The 17,674-nt window shown below is 34.0% G+C and overlaps 1 protein-coding gene across 2 annotated transcripts in view; it reads right to left on the bottom strand.

Moving 5' to 3' along the window:
• Positions 1 to 17,674, bottom strand: part of Syt1 (synaptotagmin 1) — a 196,489-nt gene that overhangs the window by 126,073 nt on the left and 52,742 nt on the right. The window contains exons 3-5 of one of the 2 annotated variants that reach the window (XM_076853144.1): positions 14,363 to 14,485; positions 11,115 to 11,282; positions 7,295 to 7,462 (exon numbers count right to left, since the gene is read on the bottom strand). In XM_076853144.1, coding sequence (XP_076709259.1) covers positions 7,295 to 7,462; positions 11,115 to 11,282; positions 14,363 to 14,485 — 459 coding nt within the window. The remainder of the gene's footprint in view (positions 1 to 7,294; positions 7,463 to 11,114; positions 11,283 to 14,362; positions 14,486 to 17,674) is intronic. The other variant, XM_076853145.1, reaches the window with a different exon arrangement.

The raw sequence follows: 17,674 nt of genomic DNA, 5'->3' as shown, positions 1-17,674 counted from the left end.
AGAATATAGTCCTTAAAAGAACATCCACCTACCTCTTCACTTTTTCATATTAATTAAAACGGTTTCACCCAATTTAATCATCAACTCATCATCTATGCTTGACCCTAAGCAGTTTCTGACCATTTCAATGGAATTTACCATTTAAAGATAAAGACAAGTCACTATTAAATAGGATAGACAAAAGAACGTATTGAACACTGGGAGAGTTTATTTAGAGATGGGGCTGGAATTTGAAAGTATGTTGGGTTTTTGTATAAGCAGTAAGACTGAAATAGTTGGGTATCCTTCACAGACGATTTCCTTGAACGTGATGTGACTTATGGTATGTGTTTGTAAGAGAAAATTCTCATTTTAATTTGTTCAGTTGATTTACTTGAAAATATTTGAGCACTTTGTGTGTTGTAGGCGTAGGGCTACTGGGGACAAAAAGGAACACCAAGTAGATAATCTCCTTGTACTTACTGAGTGTTGATCAACTCTGTCAATATGGCATTGTGGAGAGAAAAAGGATTTGGGAGTCAGACCGACCAGGGTCTAAATCCTTGTCATGTTGTTTAACTTTTGGGTGGCACCAGGCAATTGTGTTATCTAACATGCAAAATGATCTAATATGAAGAGTGACTCTATATGGTTGCTACAGGAACTCTACAAGATGACATGTGTAGAGCACTTAGAATGGTGGGCCTGGCTTTCATGTTCCAACTCTAGTCCTCGGGAAGAACCAAGATTTATAATATTTTCTCTGTTCCAAGTTGAGATTTATCAGTCTGCTACTTAAGGAAAAAATTGTCATTAGATTACTGCATTCAGTCTTATTTCACTAGATGAAAATTCAAACTCTTGCAATTATTATTAACATACTTTAAAAAGGGAGTTTGGAAATATTTCTCACAGTACAAAAAATACCTCTCTCCATTCATTTGTTCAAAAATATTTTGCACCCTTAGTGTTTGCTTGCTTCTGTAATCAAACTTGGTTTTGCAGTGGAGAACAACATTCATGGCTGCCATCTGGAAGGAGCTTACAGTCCGATGGGGGAAGACATACCATGAAAAAGTAAAAAAAAAAAAAAAAAAAAGCAAACCTTCTTGACATGCTATGGATGTGTTTGTTATAGACTGTGAGTGAGAAGGAAGGTTCTTTTTTTTTTATGGATATAAAATAATTTGTTTATTGATACTCCTTGATGAATATCTGAAAACACAATGAATCATTGAGTAAGTATAAGTCTTCCAGATCCTTCTTCTTTTTCCATATGGTTATGTCTATTCTGACTCCCTTGCAATTCCATACTGATTTTAGGTTGTCAATAGTCCAAAGATGGCACCTAGAATTTTGATGGGACTTGCATTGAATTTTGGTAAATCATTTTAGGAAATATAAAAATCTTATCAACAGTAAGTTCTATAATCCATGAACATGAGCTATCCTTACACTTATTTACCTATTCTTTAATTACTTTCATTGATCACAGGCCATTTTTAACATAAAAGTATAGGAATTCTTCAGTTACGTTAATTGCTAAATGTTTTCCTTTAAAGTTCCTGCAAATAGCATTCTTCTTTGTTCAATTCAATTTTAGTTGTTTATTTCTGGTGTAAAGAAGGAGGTGATTTTTCAACATTATTCTTGTACTTTTTATGATTTTTTTGTTGTTGTTCTAAATAGTTATACATGACAGTAGAATGCATTTTGACATATCATATATAGATGGAATATAAATTCTAATTCTTCTGATTGTACATAATGTAGAACTATACCAGTTGTGTAATCATATGTGCACATAGGCTATTAATGTCTGATTTATTCTATTATCCTTCCTACCCACATAACCCTCCCCTCCCTTCACTCCTCTCCATTTAGTCCAAAGTATCTCTATTATTTCTTACCCACCTTATTATGAATTAGCATCTGCATATCAGAGAAAACATTTGTCCTTTGGTTCTTTGGGATTGGCTTATTTTGCTTAGCACATTCTCCAGCTCCATTCATTTACCAGCAAATGCCATAATTCCATTCTTCTTTAAGGTTGAGTAATATTCCATTGTGTATCTATACTGCATTTTATTTATCCACTCATCTGTTAAAGGACACCTAGGTTGATTCCATAGTTTAGCTATTGTGAATTGAGTTGCTATAAACATTGCTGTGGCTGTGTCACCGTAGTATGCTGATTTTAAGTCCTTTGGGTATAAACTAAGGAGTGGAATAGTTGGGTCAAGTAGAGGAAGGTTCTTATTGGTATCATGCTTAAAGTTAGAACAATTAACCTTTTATAACTATTTCCAATCAGAATATTGATTTGTTGGGTGGAGATTCCCTGAGAGCATGAGTTGCCTTCTAACTATAGGAACGGCATCAGTTGCTTCAAGATCCTTGGGTGTAAAGATACCGACACCATAAGAAATAATAGCTTTAACCCATTCCAAAGAAGTATCGAGTAACTGACCACTGGAAACTAAAAAACTTCTGCCTTTTGATTGAATATGTATTCTCCAAATGCTTCTCTGTGAAGTAAATGTTTTTCTAATTAGGCTTAAAAATGTGAAATTTTCTTGCAAAATTGATTTTCCATTAAGGCACTAAAGTAGTTTCTCATCTGCTTGGGTACTAATTAAATTATGTCCCAACTTGTTTTAATTCAGCAATCAATTTTTTTTTCCATTTGCACTGGATTACAGAATCTCATTTAAAAATCACAGTTTAATGAATTCCACACAAAGAAGAGGTGATAGACTTATTCTCTAAATGGAAACAAAACAGTACTGGTCAAGACTTGAAAGCTTGCAGCCTATCAGGGAAGAATACTGAAAAAGAAAAAAAAAAAAGCCAAAACCCCAAAAGCAAACAAAAAGGCTCAGTCCTCTGGTGGTGTCTATGTCTTGTGCTGTTTTTAGAGATAAGAGACAGTAGTGCAAAAGGCATGGGGATGTGAGGGGGAAAAAAAGGAACAAAATGCTAAAATAAAAAGGATCTAAATTCTTTGAGGATGTACTTGATGCTGGGTCCAGAACTGAGACAATTTCTAAGGTAGTCATAAATTTATAAAAAGAGAAAAATTGAGTCATGACAATATTTAAAATAAGTAAAAAATTAAGAATGGATTATTCTAAAGAATAATAATTCAGGTTTAATAATTCTAGATAATAATTTAATGATTCTAAAAAATAATAATAATTCAGATTTAACCTGTGAGTGTATGAATAATTATTTTTTAAATGATTTAAAATATCTCCAAAAGTCAACATAGCTTGAAACATACATATTGAAAATCTTTTGGAAATGAAGGAATATGCTGATTATATAGGATGATTTTGAGGTCTTATACTGAGAAAGGAAAAATTGATACAACAAATAGTTTTCTATGTAATCACCTCTCAAAAAACTCAGGATTCACATTTCTGTCTAAAAAAAAAAAAAGAACAAACAAAACCAAAAGAGAATAATTGAGTTGTCCATGGTCAAATTCCACCTTCATCTATTAGAAGGTGGGGAAGTCACAAGAGGGAGTAGTCAATCATGCAATATTAAAACAAAACAACAACAACAACAACAACAACAAAAACAAAAAAGCAATAAATGTAAGCCAAGGTGGCTTTCATTGTGTTAATTTAAGACACATTAACAAGCCAAATGGAAGCTTCACCTGCATGAGACTCTAACAGCAGGAGCTGTGCTTATTGAGGTTTCTTCTTTATCTCCTCCTTTTTAAAACGTGCTCAGTCAAGTCCAAATGTGATCCTTACACTGTCCATGCTCTATCCTATTCCTTTCTAAACAACTTGCACATTAACGGATCACTGAAATAACACATAATTCTTTAACTTAAACAATTGCTTCATCAACTCACGGCTTTTATAGTTCTCATCTTCCTGGCAACCAAATTTTACCCTGTTTAAATCCAAGACTAACAGAACAGCCTACTGTGGTTAATAGTGCTGTTTCCAGATTCCAAAATTGTTCCTTGAGTTCTTTTTTTCTCACTTTCTTTGTATCCCTTTCAACTCATGATGACATTAAAAATAACAGTTAATGCTGCTAGATGAAAGAAAAACTAAAATTGTGAACAAAATTGCTCACAAAAAATGGAAAAACAATTTCTTTAAAATCATGAGAGCTAAGCCTTCAATTTATTCATTCAATTATAATTTTCTGTGGTTAATGGACAGTAGCATGAAAAGATGGAGCACATATCAGTGAGAATAAGTAATTCTTCAGATATGAAATGTATTTGGAATCTTATTTCTTTTGTAAGGAGAATGTACTTTTCTGGGTCTGGTCATCCAGGAATACTTTGCAAGCTAGACATTTGTTGTATGAGGTCTCCTGTATCATGACAAAGGGCAACAGTCCCTCAACTAAAAACCAAAAATCACTGTTCTGGAGAAGATAGCAAAGAAGAATGTTTCTAGAGTTTAAAAATGTAATAGTAGAGTTACTATTTTTTATTGAAAACTTCAAGAGCCATTCAATAAGTGCAACAGCGCTGAGGAAAGAATAAAGAAGCAGACACAGATAGAAGGAAAAGAATAGAACAATTAGGGAAATGAAAACACAAAAAGGAGAAAGAGAACACAAAAACACAGTAGGTCACAGAAAGAGAATAGGAAATCTCTCATTTATTGAACGATATACCAGACTCGGTATTAGATATTCCAGATTCCTCCTAATTTAATCTATATATAAGAGCAAGGACAGATGATGACAGTTTACTTAATTTTTTTTTTTTTTAGATTTTGATGGACCTTTATTTTATTCATTTATTTATATGTAGTGCTGAGAATTGAACCCAGTGCCTCACACATGCTAGGCAAGCGCTCTGCCACTGAACCATAGCCCCAGCTCCGATAGGATACTTTCTAGATTAAAAATCCTGAATTTTAGAGTGCTTAAGTGGCTTGTCCCAGAGATAGTAAATAGATCAGTTAGGACCAAACCCCAGAAGTGTTTGATCTTAATGACAGATCTTGCCCAGAAACCTTTGTAGATGAAAATAAGCAAGATAGAGATTGAAGTTAAGATGATGAGTCAACCCCAAATTTCATGAAAACATAATGCCTATTATTTGTCCCTTAAAAATAAAACCACTTAGCACAGATTCAGGAAGATAGTAATGCATAATAAGAATTTTCACCAAGAACATGTATATATCCTAATCTGAATCTATGTCTATCTGTATCTGTATCATCTATATTTATATATATATATATTTGGTATTAGGGATTGAACTCAGGAGTGCTTTACCACTGAGCTAGATCCTCAGCCCTCTTTAAATTTTTTAAAAAAATTTTGAGACAGGGTCCCTCTAAGTTGCTGAGGGGCTGGCCTTGAACTTGAGATCCTTCTGCCTCAACCTTCCAAATAGCTGGGATTACAGGTGCGTGACTCTATGCTCAGCTAGAATAATTTGGATGATAAAAGTCTTAGGGAAAGAAGACAAAGAGAGAAATAAGGGGGAAAATAAGGTGGGGAGAACAAAAATAAGATTGTTTTGGGGTGTCTACTTAACCTTTCAGATTCTAGAGTCAAACCTGTCAAATTCTGCCCCATACCCGAAAGATTTTTGAAAGAGGAGAATTGCTTGCTGATCTATATACCCTTAATTCAGGCAAAAATATTTTTCACCTTTACAGAAACCCACTGGGTGTGATCTTGAAATCCCATAGCACTGGTGATAAGAGTAACTATATACCCTTAAGAGTAACTATATACCCTGGACATAGCCTTGTGAAGTCCACGTGGCCATATTCTGATAATTAACCAATGAACCAATCACAACCACTTAACTAAAAACCAATCAGCTAATAAATATTTATTATGGTCCCACTTTATCTCCAACTCAAGGAATTCACAGTCAAACCTTTCAATAAAATATGAAAGTTCAATGAAACATATTACTATTTTGTTAAATATTTAGAAACATCATGTTCAAAGGATTGAATATTTCTTTTTATACAGATGTTAAGCTTAATGTCAATATTACCTAACTCATACGGAAGAACTACTTATTAAAAAATCATAAAATTTAGAAAGGCAGTATTTTTCCTATGTTATTTTTGACTGATGAAAAGTAGGGCCAAGTCTATTTCAATATTTAGGATGTCAATTTTGACTAACCTACTGGGAAAATATGTATGTCTCTTCTTTCTAAAAGAGAGCAAAGTTTTCTTTTGATTACTCAAGTTACTCAAGCAATTTGCTTCCTTTTTTTTATAACCAAATAATAATTTTAGAGCACAAACAAAATCCAATTTCAGCATAGCAATCAATAAGCCTATTCTGAGACCTTACCTCACGAAAGTGGTGTCAAGTTAGCAGCTTGAGATGGCTCAGAGAAAACCTCAGACAGAAGATTCCCAAGTAAAGGGCTTGATCGAGTTTTTTCTCTGAAGGTTTGGGCAGCTCTGATTTCTCTGGTAGCCCCAATGTGACTACATCTTACCAAATTTTAGGGAGATATAAGTCCTAAATGATAGGCTTTTTGCATTATAGCCAATTGTCAGGACTCCGGGAAGTGGCTGGAAAGGAGTTGGTTTAGGGCTTTGGAGAAACTGAGAGTTGTTTGCTGTTCTGGTGGTGGTTTGCTGAGACATCCACACAGAAAAAATGCTAGTGTCAGGCAGGAGGAGCATAATCAAATGCAATTGATTATTATGGTGCTTCAATGTACTAAGGATATTGAACTTCCCTTTTTAAATCACAGAAAAATACTGGGCTCAACTATTAAAGCTGGGGAAAAAAACAATGTGAAGACTACTATAAAAATGTGAGTCATTTAAAAAATGGATTTAATATTGGCCTTTGTGAATTATATTTGATGTTTCACCCATCAGGCTCTGATATCTTTGGGAGAAACAATGCAATATACAGAAATAATCAAGGAAAAAGTGCCATTTTATTTCTTTATAGCTATATAACCTACATAGAAAACCAAAAAATCATTGTGGAAAAAATACAAAGAATAATAAGATGATTTTTCTCTGTCCCTTTAAAGAACTGTGTGTGTGTATGTGTGTGTGTGTGTGTGTGTGTATGTATGTGTGTGTGTGTGTGTTTGTCCAGAGGAGTTGGTTACAGATCTAGTGCATGAAGCTCTCCCTTTTCTTCTGAACAACACACGGAGGGCCTGTATACTTTATAACCAGGTTATACAACCCCTTGACCCTGTTTTGCCAGCTGTCAACATCTAGAAGCCCACATCACCTTTGGTAAAAAGCATCTCACAATAGGTCATTGTATGAGCAGCAACTGAAGATATAGCTTGTCACATCAGAAATGCTAATGATTTTCTTACCTCTTCCTTCTCAGCACTTTGCAGATCACGCCATTCCTCAGTTACGTGACCGAAATCCACTGTGTTCATGGGGACTTTGAATTCTCCAATGATGTCATGCTTGGAGAAACGGTCAAAATCATACACAGCCATCACCAGAGTTTTGCCGCCTAGTTCCGAGTAAGGGACCTACACAGAAAGAAATGAGGATAAATATCTGCTCACAAAAATGCTTAAAATCTGCTACTACTTTATGGCATTAATTTAATAGTTATGTTGGACAAACAGACCAGGGAGATGATTTCTATTTTTTTTTTTCTTAAATTGAGTCTTTTAACTAACTGAAGTTGAATCTACCTGAGGAAAAAACTGGAACTTGCCATAGATTTTTAAACTTATTTTAAAGGTCTAAAGCTATTAATATTATTAATAATGGATCCAAAGATTAATAAAAGAATAAATAAGTCCCAGGCACAGTGGTGCATGCCCGGAATCCCAGTGACTCAGGAGGCTAAGGCAGGAGGATCATGAGTTCAAAGTCAGCCTCAGAAACTTAGTGAGACCCTATCTCAAAATAAAAAAGGGGTTGGGGATGTGACCTAGTGGTAAAGTGCCCCTGGGTTCAATCCTCAGTACAAAAAAAAAAAAAAAAAAGAATAAATAAGCCAATTACATTTGACTATTGTATACATTTCTCTTGCAGTATGTATGTATATGTCCGTGTGTGTGTGTGTGTGTGTGTGCGCACACACATTTATTTATTTATTTTTGGTGCTGAGGTTGGAACCCAGGGCCTTCTGCATGTGAGGGAAGCACACTACCAACTGACTATATCCCCATCCCTCTCCTACAGTATATTTTATTGTCATTGTTGTAAGTTATATCATCAGGATCTAACTTATTCGGAAGTAGAAAATGTGTTTCAAAAGTTCCATTAACTCTTTTAAGCCATTTGAATACCGCAGCTTAATGGAGCAGCAACATACTAAAAGGCATGCTAGGAGCCAAAAAAATTTAAATGAAATTCATAAGGTGCCTCACCTACTCTCTAAAATAATTTAGTGATTGACATGCACTGACTAGAAAATTGATGTTTTGAATATCAGAGATTCAATATAATATGGATCTTGAAGTTCACTCATAGGTATGACACTCTTCAGGATGAATAGTGGCAAAAGGCCAAGAACTGATGAATTCTCCAGCTGTTCAAATATATCTGGGACAGATGCTCTGGGTTGGGAAGTTTATTAGTGACATTTTTAATATTCAGGGAAAAGCAGTGCAATTCAAGTGAGCTACACTTCAGTAACTGGGTAGAAATGTCTAATTAAGAAATTGTTTAGACTTGTATTAAAGGTTTGATCAATTTTCATACACTTCATATTTTATCAGTGTAATGGTTGTCGTATGCTCCAGCAAACATTTCTCAATTAACTCTGTACATTAAGAAGGGAAGGAGAAGAAAGAATACTTGACCATAAATGTACAAGTAATCTTAGTTTACCAGGAGTACTTTCTGTCATTTATTTATCATGTTTGGAATCTGATTATATTATTAAAACACTGTGATTAAAAATTAGGCATAATGCTTTTCCATTTTAGAAGGAATCTAAAATAAACTCAAAGAGCCAGATTTTTAAGGAAAAAACAAATTTTAGAATAATTATAGATAAACCTTTGAAATTATCATTGTAGATCTAAAACCTTTCTATAATTTTGATAATGATACTAAAACATCTATGATCAAAAACCTGGATTTGGGGTCAGAGAGACCTGGGCTTCCCAACTTTCTGTCTGAAAGACTTGGGGCAAATGAATAGACCTCAGCTTCTTCATCTATCAAAATGAGAAAATAATAGTATCTATTTCTTGGGGCCATTTTAAGGATGAATGAATGTATGTGTACCACGTAGCATACAGTAGACACTTAAATGGTTGTTACTGATTAATACTTCCTTCAGGTGGGAGTTTGTTTTGGAAGAAAAAAATATAACATTAGTTTGGGGCAAGTTGAGTTCATGTTCAGTAGATTTTGACTCAATTCTAGAGCCAACTTTCTAACTTCTTATGTTTCCCTTCCTATATCATATTGCCCTTGTCATTTCAAGATATGTAGTCTACAGATGTCTACTGGAAAACTTAGCTGGTTCTCTTTTACATTGGCATATTTACTAAATGTATCAAAATATACTTTGAATCTCTTTATGGCTTGCTCAACCTTGCCAAATTGTAATAAAATAGAATTAATAAAAGTTTATAGACAATTAAAATGTTCATTATACTTTTTGGAGTCATAGATATTACTAATAAAATTGTATTATTCTGTTTTTTTTTTTGAGGTACCAGGGATTGAACTAAGGGGCACTCAACCACTGAGCCACATCCCCAAACCATTTTCATATTTTATTAGAGACAGAGTCTCACTGAGTTGCTTAGAGGCTTGCCGATTCTGAGGCTGGCTTTGAACTCAAATACTCCTGCCTCAGCCTCCTGAGTTGCTGGGATTACAGGTGTGTACCACCGTACCTGGCTTGTATTATTCTTATTATGAACAATTACAAAATTATTTTAAAAGAAATAATATATAGGAAAGTCAAAGGAAAGCCCTACAATATTATTTCAAATAATTTAAGATTCTGCTTACTAAATTCTATTTAGAAAGAGCTGACCTAAATAAAATGAATATATAGATAAATAAAATGCTTTTGATGACTACTTGCAGTATTTCAAGAATTCATTTTATGTTTTGTGGTGTGTTGACCACCATGATTAGCTCTTCATAGGTTGATAGTTTTCAGATTTTTTTTACTGCTACTTTAACTCTCTCGATACAGAAAAAATGATGGATTTTAAATAACATCGATCACAATAAAACTTTTGTCTTAAACCTCAAAAATTTTAGGGTGAATGGAAAGACACTGTTCCTTCACGATATTATAAACACAGTTTGAGAAAATGGCTCATGCCCTCAACTCCATCAAGTTATGTCAGACCAGAATGTCTGCCAACAGAGGCACAGCAGCCACTACTAAGCCTGACTGATGGACGGGGTGATTTTGCGTCAGCTTGCTGGTATATTCACAAGCATTTCATTTTTCAGAGATGTATTGTTCTAAGTAATGCATTTAAAAAAAATTCACACATCCACCAAAAGAATTGTTTTTGTGAATGACCTCAAGCAAAGAGCTACAAAGATCCCTGCAGCCTGCAGGGCTGGTTTTCTGGATGAATTATTTGATCAAAATCTCTCTTGGTTATTGTTTGTCAACTGAGGTATCTTAAGAAGATGAAGAATATCAGAAGAGCGTAGAGTAGAGGAAAAAATATGAGAAATGCCGAAAACAATGTGTTCATATTCTTTTCATTGATAAGAAGAATGGGTCTAGAGTTTTCAAGTTGCCTCTGTACCTTAAGAGCTTTCAATAACAGTCATATCTATTTGTACTATTTAAGCATGGAACATAGCTTCCTTTGTTCTGATTGCGACAGGGTTTACCTATTTTTAGGAACTTGGAATTCAGGGAAATAATGATTTCTCTCTTTTGCCTTTATTCTGGGTGTGTGTGTTTAAGCCTATTAGCACATTTGAAGTTGACCTCACTTTTCAGATGTGACCATGACATCATAGTCATGTTATCAGTCTATATTCCATTCTGAAAAGTAATGGCCAACTCCTACCTTGACCACACTTAAGCATAATATAGACCAAAGAGAAAAATTGAAAATATTCTGAATACAATCATTTTAAGTCCTTGAATATGTGTTCATGTGTATGTCTGTTTCAAGATAAAACCACTATTAAAACAACAAAGGAAAAGTTAAAGTACATAAGAAAAAATACCTTGAAAGTAAATTGCTCATTGAAGACAGGATTAAGGGTTTTTCGGTGGACTTTTGTCTCAAATTTCTTCTTTTTATCAGGCAGCAGAAACACTTTCACGTAAGGGTCAGATGTGCCTCCCATGTCTAAGGCGGGCAGTTCGGCAGCCTGGATGATCCCTACCAGCAGCTGAAATGAATGACAGGAAGCAACAAGCACAAAAGTTGCTGACACTTTGGAAAATATTGATTTGTTCACAGTGATGCATATTGTGATTTCTCCCCATTCCTCTTTGCTTTCAATAAACTTTTATTCTCATGTGAATCTGAACACGGAAGGCAAATGAAATGAGCTCTCTAGACTTCAGAACCCCAATTGTGACAGATGCAGGCTCTAGGAAGCCAAGTTTTAAGCACAAAAGAGGCTTTTAAAAGGTTGCTGATTATAGTTAAATATGAAATTCATATTTGCAAAAGGGTTGCAATCAAATAACTTTTCAGTTGCTAAAAGCTCTTGTGCATTGTTTTTCTTTCCTGGGCATGATTTGTAAGTGGAAATAAATTGTTAAACAATCACAAGTCTGTAATTACAAGTAGAACATTTTTATTCTTTACCAGCTAAGTAGAATTTTTTATTTCTATTTAGCAATAGAAATATTTTAGAAATCAGGTAATATTTTGAGATTAAAGAAATAAGATATTCAAGTTTCTGTCATCCTTGACCTTCACTATGTGTCGGCTAATTTTTACTTTAACTTATAGTAGAATGATTATTATCCAATAATTCTTGTATTTAAATATAAGACATTGAAATAAAGAATTATAATTTAAGCTTCATAGAAAGGGAGGGGAGATGACAAATATGGTTTTCATGTTAAATAACAATGTTACTGATTTTTTCCAAATACAACAGATATCTCTGCATTTGTTAAACACTGTTTTCTTACTCATATAAGACTAAATCCCTATGAATATTAGAAATTATGGCATCGTTACCATTTTAAAAAGAAAAAAAGGTGTGTGTGGACTATTCCAGCGGTTCTTTCACTGGAGAGTTATGTCAGTAGACTGATTTAAATCCACATGGGAAACAAAAGTAGATCTTTTGTGATTCAAGGGACATACTATTCAGTGAATGCAGTCATGCCATAGGCTTTCATTTAAGAGCTTGAACATTTGGTTCTGTGGATTTTTAGTTAGTAGAATGAAAAAGCAAATTTACCTCCTTAAAAAATTACACCCATTTTCTGAAAAACTTACCTATCATAGTCTTAAGTGCATTTTGGCTAGCTGTCTCATTTTTTAACCTGGATCATACCCTGAATGAATATGCTGTTTCCATTTTAAGCTTCAGTATTTGTTTTGTGGCATCATCTTACAACAGCAGCAATGACTGCTGGATTGTGGTACACAAAACAGAGAAAGATGGTCCAAGAATATCTAAAGTGGCATTAGATTATAAAGACATGATTGGTGAAGCAAACAATATGACTCTTGTTTTGCTAAATTGGTATTTGGTATTTGCCTTTATGTGGCAGTGTGAATAAGCAAGAATTTATTTCTTCATTGTTGCTTTTTATGACTCGTTTTCCTTTTTTTCAATTTTCAGTTAGAAATAGAACTGAAATTCCTTAAAAGTAGATCATTTTTAGTTTAGATTTTTAGATATTTGTTAATAAGAAATGGAGTTACTTCTTCTAACCTCCCTTTGACTTCTGCCTAACAAATAAATATTACATTTCTTTCCACCTTGACAGCTTCACAATTAGGATATTTTAGGGTCATCTTTTAGTTTTGGTAACATTAGTTGACCTTTAGCTTTCCTGGAATATATAAATAATAGGAGATTTTGCTCCTAACCAAGTCCTGGCACTCAAATTTTGGTAGAAGACATAGAAATGATCTTGAATGCCATATTTAATTGACTGTAAATGGTAAAACTATAAATCTTTATAAATACATAATTATAAGTCCATACCTATAATCAATATGCATATTTCTAGAAAGTATTACAAAATAACTAGCCAGGGCTGTAATGGAGATGATCAAATAAAAATATTTTTCATATGAGAGTATATTCCACACATCCCTCAGGGGGAACCCTCAAAAGCTGAAAGCATTATTTAAACTGTCCTTTCCTAAATAAAACACAGAATTTCTACAACTATTCAGAATTTTGATTTTGAATGATGGTCATCAAAGCTAAGCATGGGTGTTTGATTTATTGATCATTTATTGCTCATCAAACTGGGTATCATTAGCACATGCTGGATTGGTAGCAATTGTATTTACAGATATTTGTTCTTCATCCCCTGAAATGATGGATGAAGAAGCAAACTGTGCCAGAGAGATTTGAGCTCCCCTAGCTAGAGAATGGCTATGTTATAAAGATTTTTAACAACCTGATTTTGAACTTAGCTTCTTCCACTAATTCTTATCTAGCTTGTTAATTTTCTTTTTTCTTTGCAGTGCCAGAGATCAACATCCCCAACTGCTTGTTAATTTCTTTAACAATTCAGAACATTTAGGATTATCTCTGTCAAGATCATGGGTCCTAGAAATCCTTCAGAGAGATATTTTTAATTGTTATCTTTGAGATACCTTGATAATAGGCAGTGGATAAATGATATAATTCATCTAAAGGACCCTTTCCTACTTTTCAAGAAATTGAAGTAGAAATGTCTGTTTTGTAATTTTTTTTTTTTTTCACTTTTGGGCCACATTCAAGGGCACTAAAATAAAGTTGTTTGTCTTTCTACTTTTCTAGAATTGCAATCCCATCAGCACTGGACATTATATAAGGCATCTGTACTTGTAAGATTGATGGACCATTGTCAATTTTCCTTCTGTGATTCCTTATCAAGCTGTTTTACTATTTCAAATGGTAGCCCAACCCAAAGGCCCCTAGTTTGGATCTAGACCCACAACGTCCAAGGAACGTTTTTCTAGCTCAGGCTGAGGGACCCATCAGGGCAAGAGTGACTGGGAGCTCTCGGTAGCAGACTGACTGCTTCAAGTTAATTTGTATTCTGCCTGCTTGCTGGAAGTGTCATAAGTAGATGTAATCGGTTGAATACTGTGAATTCTAATTACCAGAAGTTAAATTAGCAAGTAGGGGACTGCCTGTACTTAGAAATTATTTCATCAATAGCTTTGATAATTGCATTTCCCTCACAGCAAATGAAATGTTTTAAGAAGTATCTTGCTTCAATTTCTACTTGGTAATTTCAGAAAATGTAATGGAATTAGAAGACATTTTTCCCCTCAGACCTGGTTATTCTGGAAATCATAATCCAGTGAGTATTGAAGTTTTCCCAGTTTCTCTTCTTCTTTGGGTTCTTCTTTTTCTTCCCCATCAGTCAAACCAGTTTCAGCATCATCGTCCTTAAGGGCCTATGAGTCGGAAAAGGGATCATATGTGAATTCGAAGGAATTTTCACCAAAATCCAAATTAAACTCGTCCTATAGTCATACTTCCAAGCTGTTAGAAAGCAAGCACTAAGATGCTAGAAACCTGTTGGTCTGACACACATTCACATTTGCTGCTTACATATTTTTTTAAATTCCACTAGTGCACGGAATTTTTTCCCCCCAATCAGCAAGCAACATGGAAGCAACGGAAGAAGCCCCTCAGAATATTGCAAGCAAAAAATGTAAAATTGTTGCAAAGAAAATGTCAACTTGGTACTGTATTTGGCTCTGATAGAACTGCTTATTTCTTTCTACTATGATAAACATGCTATTAACCAGGCCAATTTTCACATTCTTGTGGTTTAAAAAAGATGCTCAGCATCATGTAAAACATTATTGTTACATGCAGTGGAATAATTGATATGAAATGCATGGTCTTTTCTTGCCTTACTTCCTATGGAAAAGATAAGTAGGTGACCTTTAGATAACTTTCATTCCCTTTGTTTCATATATACATTTGTAATTGTTAAGGAGAAAGAGGGAAAAAACATGCCATCAGCAAATGCATGTTTAGAGAAAAGTTGACTTCCAGTTGAAGTTTACTATTTTATTTTCATAACAGCTCCACAGAAAGCTAGGCTGAATTAAATTGATTTAAGAGTCTATTTGATATCAAAAGTTAAAAAATATGCTTGCAATTTTGTCAAAAACTCAAATGGTATAAAATTTATTTTGCATTAAGAAAGAATCATGGTAGTAAACCCCCCAAATTCAGTCAGGCCAATGAAATATCTTTAGTACCCAAAACTTAAGCGCAATATAAATTGAAATACTAGAAAGCCCATGATCACATAAAATGTGTCCAAATGCTCCTTTCTTTTTAAAAATAAAAATGTGGAATGTATTTTCCTAAAATTTGCCCAAATTTTGCCCAAATTTTATTTGGTTATTAATATTCAAAGGTTTTGGGGGATATATACTCATCGCTATAAAGAAATTAGAACAATTAGAAATCTATGGTTATTTAAAATTAAAAATTATGAAGTTATATTTCCCTGATCACTAGTGTGGTTGAAAAAATTAAAAATTCTTTTATCAGCAATTTGCATTTTATGGGACTGCCTATACATAATTTTTGGTAATTTTTTTCCATTGGGCTGTTTGCTTTTTTCTTATTGCTTTGTAGAAGTTCTTTTTAGTTTAGTGGCATTGATACTGTTGTTGCTATATGTAGCAAATATTGTCCCTAGTTTTTGGTTATGGTGTTTTCATTGCTGTGTGCATGCACACATGGGTATGTATTAGATATATATGTATTACTGTAGAATCTCAAAAGAAATCAGGATGAGAGATGAGTGATAGATTACTTTTTATCTCTGACAACGCAAAGGAATCTTAACTATTGTCAGCTCTTAAATTGAATCTAACAATTCTAACAGAACTCAAATGCAAAAAAGTATAACCAGGTTTCACATAGCCATCAGAATTGTCAGACTGGCTTCACCACCATCTGCAAGACTACATGGTCTTTTTCTCTGCTGTGCTCATCATTATCAGAAGATGGATTTTTTTTCTGCTCTCACCCACTTGCACAGAGACCCTCCGTGGAAGCAGCCACTAAATTTACCAGATTTCCCCATTTACTTCCTTCCACCTAACTAAAAAGCAAAGAGTTGGATGCTTCCTAGATTAATAAAATTCATTAGTTCCCCTCTTAGGTGAGAAGATCATATAAGCAGACAATTGAGCTATTGTCAGAGATGCCTCCTTTATTATGCTTGTTGAAATTTCTTGGTGGCCTACAATGAGTGTGGAAATTGAAAATTACCATTAATATATATTCACACTTGTATAGAAATATTTTCAAATAGGGTTAGCCACACCCCATTTAATTTAGTAAATATAATTTATACTTGGATAGTTCCTTGCATATTAAGATACTGTTTTACTGATAGCCAAAAGCAGAAAACAATTTAAAATTTAAGAATTTATATAATCTTCTAAACTTGAGAGGTGGTGATGGGAGCCCAATAAAAAAATCTAGAGAAGTGACAAGAAAAAACAATTGAATTAATTAGAGAACTTTAGAAAGTGGATTCACGTAGTCCTTTGTAAACTTTCTGTTTATTACTTTAGCAGTATTAAAGAAAATGTGCTTAGAAAATTGAAGTTAATGTAATGTGGCTCCCTGGAAGATTTTAATTTTTTAAAATAATAACAAAATAATAAATGCATACCTCTGTTTGAAAAATCTATTGCTCTATTATCACAACAAAAATATTCAGAATTAAAATCTTTTTAAAAAATCTCTTCAAAATAGACAATTTATATATCATCTTTCAGCCCAGTACAATTTGAAAATAGTTGAGATATTAAATCTCCTTCTCCCTAGTGGTTTTTATTGAAATAGAAGGTTCAGAGCCATCTCTACAATTATTCTCCATGAAATAGGACTAGATTTTTGATAATTTCTCAGTGCTACTGTTCATCACTGAAGTGATTAAGTCCATTCCTGTCCCAAAGGCTGAGCTTAAGGAAGACATTTTCTGTACTGTTGCATTAAATTCTGACCTATTAAATCAGCAGCTATTATAATATCTCCAGAGCAATATTCCCCACCCCCATGGGACAAAATTTGGAAGAAAAAGCTTGTAAACCCAGCAATTCTGAGGTCTGATAAATTGCAATAGCAAAAGCTGTGCTGAGAACATTAGGACTTTTAAATTTCAAAGGTTTACTGCACCTGCTTATGGTCTGCATTGACATTTACAAGGTGCTTAGTTCACAACCATCAGAAGGAGCATTTGTTCATTCTACGTTAATATTGTTCTGATTGGGATTTGATAAGGCTCGCTAAGAAGGTAGTACAAGCGACTGAATTTTCATTCTAAGCCAACAATTTAAAAGTTGAGCTTTCTAATACTGTTGAATTTAATGTATGTCAGAGATGTTTAAAATGAAAACACTTTATCTCTAAAAAATCAGTTTAGTTCAGCCTCTTGATGTGTGTCAGAATGGTACGCCCTCAGCTGTGGAGCCTCAGCTGCCAGGCCACAAATGTACCTCAGCATTGACTAGGGTTGTCTAAGTAGCAGAGGAAACCTACCGCAAGGGACAGTCCAGAACAGTCATGAGACACAACACAGATAAGGAGGACATAGAAGGAAGAAA

Source organism: Callospermophilus lateralis, chromosome 4 (assembly GCF_048772815.1).
Source record: "Callospermophilus lateralis isolate mCalLat2 chromosome 4, mCalLat2.hap1, whole genome shotgun sequence".
In the NCBI taxonomy this organism is placed as follows: Eukaryota; Metazoa; Chordata; class Mammalia; order Rodentia; family Sciuridae; genus Callospermophilus; species Callospermophilus lateralis.
This window is presented reverse-complemented; position numbering and strand designations above follow the sequence as displayed.